Below are 2301 nucleotides of genomic sequence, written 5' to 3'. Positions count from 1 at the left end.
ACGGCGGTGCCGGCGCCTCCCGGCCGAGAAAGCCGGCCACGGGACTCGGGGGCCGCACGCCAAGTTCAGCTCTGTCCAGGGCAGCCGGGTGGCGCGGGTGTCAGGGCTGTCGGGTGACAGCGTGGGTTCTTCAGAGGTGAGGAAGACCCCGGGCTGGACGCCAGAGAACCCCTGAGGGGGTACGATCTTAAACACTGAACGCCCCTCCCCCTCCCCAGGCCCACGGCCCGGAGGGGCCCTCTCCGCGTTTTGGGTGAATCCCAGCACAACCCCGTCCTGGGTCCTGCGGCCTCCCGCAGCCCGTCCTGGGCCCGGCTTGTCCCACAAGCACCTCCAGGCCACCCAGCTCCCGCAGACCCCGCGGTGTGGCCGACCTCAGTCCGCGGGCGTCACGCGACCCCATGTGGAGTCCTCAGCTTCGAGGCATTGCTTTTTGACTCGAGCCTCTCGGGAGGGGTGGGGACCGCGTCATCTCCCCCGTATGCCGGGCTGGCGGAGGGCGGAGGGCGGGAAGGACACACCGTGAGGCTGGGGTCTTGGATTAACTGAGCACAGAATCACCTCTGGGGCCACAGGTGCTTGGCTGAAACCATCCGCGTGCCCCGTAAAGGTGGATAGCGGGGTGCGGGGGCGGCTGCTGTCAGAAGCAGCCTGCCCGGGGACATGGCCGAGAGGCCTGTTCCCGTGGGCCCAGGGCAGGGGAGGGGCACGTGGACACTAAGCCCTGGTTGTGGTCACAGAACATCCACCTGGTGGCCCGCTGGCTGAGCACCCTGGACAAGAAGGTGGAGCGGTACAGCACGGGCAGCCACGAGGACTACCGCGTGTTCATCAGCGCCGAGCCCGCCCCCAGCCCCGAGTCCCACATCATCCCCCAGGGCATCCTGGAAAACGCCATCAAAATCACCAACGAGCCACCCACGGGCATGTACGCCAACCTGCACAAGGCCCTGGACCTCTTCACCCAGGTGAGGCGGCTTCCCCTGCCCTGCATGCCAGCGCCAGGCCCCAGTCGGAGCAGCCCTGGGGACCCAGGCCACATGGAGCCCCTCGGCCTGCAAGGCCAGGGTCAGACTCTGAGCTCCGAGGGTGCTCCACGCTGGCTGTCCCCCATCCACGCCCCCCACGCGCACACACACACACACACACACACACGTGCACACACATGCACACACACGCACACACGCACACACCTCAAACTGCAAAGTCAGCAAGCTCCTGGAAGGCTGCACAGATTGCTGTGGGAGCATCCATCACTCACGGCTTCATGAAAACAAACACGTGCTCGTAATCCGTTTCGTGACCTGCAAGTCGGCACTGGGAAACGAGGTCTGTTCTGCACTAGAACCTTCTGGGTGCTGCACACGCTTGGTCCCCAAATTGGAGCCTGAAGCCTTTGTGAGGAAAAAACCCTGTATTCTCCAGTGACAGCTAACCAAGGTCTATTTGCGGAGCGCATCGTGCCAAGAATGCATGACTTCTATATCTGGCTTATTTAATGTATAAAACCATATACGAACCTGTCAGAGTCATCGACCAAGAATTTCCTACTAGCTTTCAAAGGACCCACCACGGTCAGGGTGAGGTCACAGAGGAAAATAGATGTGCGGCCACACACTCCTCCCTCCGAGCGAGAAATACTGTGTGCCCGGGACGTCATGGGCACCGGGGACAGCTAAGCCAGTGTCTGCTGGGAAGTGGGTGCCCAGGGCGGGCAGCCGAGGCCAGAGGGGCGGGGTGGGGCGGCCGGGCGCAGGGCCCGGGAGGGCTCCCCAGCGGCACGCTCGGGCCCCTCTGCGCACATTTGATAGGTGTCTGTCCCTCGTCTGGCTTTCTGGACGCTGGGCCTGCAGCCACGGCAAAGCACCTGGCCCAGAGGCACAGGAAGCGCTGAGCGGATGAGGAAGACACCGCTGAGTTTCTAGAAGTCTCCGTGTGTTCAGGAGGCACCGCCTGAGCAAAGGCTAATCAGGATCAGTAGAGTCTCACACACCTGCTTGAGAACGTGGGCTGAGTTTGCCTTTCCCTGCGAACATGGAGAAGGGGCTTGCCAAGCACCCCCAGGGTCCCCACCCTTTACGGGCAGACTTCACGGGTGGGTTTTGAAGAGTGTGGGGTACCGTTTGTATGTAAACAACGAGGCACATCGGTAAATGGGAGGGGACGTCATTTCTCATTAAGCACGTCCTGAGGTGCCCTGGGTCGGGGGTATTTCATTAAGAAGCAAAGTCAGTCTCTTGACTTGCAGTGACAGAACACTTCGGGTGACAGAACACTTTCCGTCAGTGTCCGGACAATGTT

At 62.0% G+C, this 2301-nt stretch overlaps 1 protein-coding gene across 1 annotated transcript in view; it reads left to right on the top strand.

Moving 5' to 3' along the window:
• Positions 1 to 2301, top strand: part of DNAH17 (dynein axonemal heavy chain 17) — a 140822-nt gene that overhangs the window by 123617 nt on the left and 14904 nt on the right. The window contains exon 76 of the mRNA XM_023531633.1: positions 741 to 968. Coding sequence (XP_023387401.1) covers positions 741 to 968 — 228 coding nt within the window. The remainder of the gene's footprint in view (positions 1 to 740; positions 969 to 2301) is intronic.

The sequence above is a fragment of the Pteropus vampyrus genome, unplaced genomic scaffold (assembly GCF_000151845.1).
Source record: "Pteropus vampyrus isolate Shadow unplaced genomic scaffold, Pvam_2.0 Scaffold72, whole genome shotgun sequence".
Classification (NCBI taxonomy): domain Eukaryota; kingdom Metazoa; phylum Chordata; class Mammalia; order Chiroptera; family Pteropodidae; genus Pteropus; species Pteropus vampyrus.
This window is presented reverse-complemented; position numbering and strand designations above follow the sequence as displayed.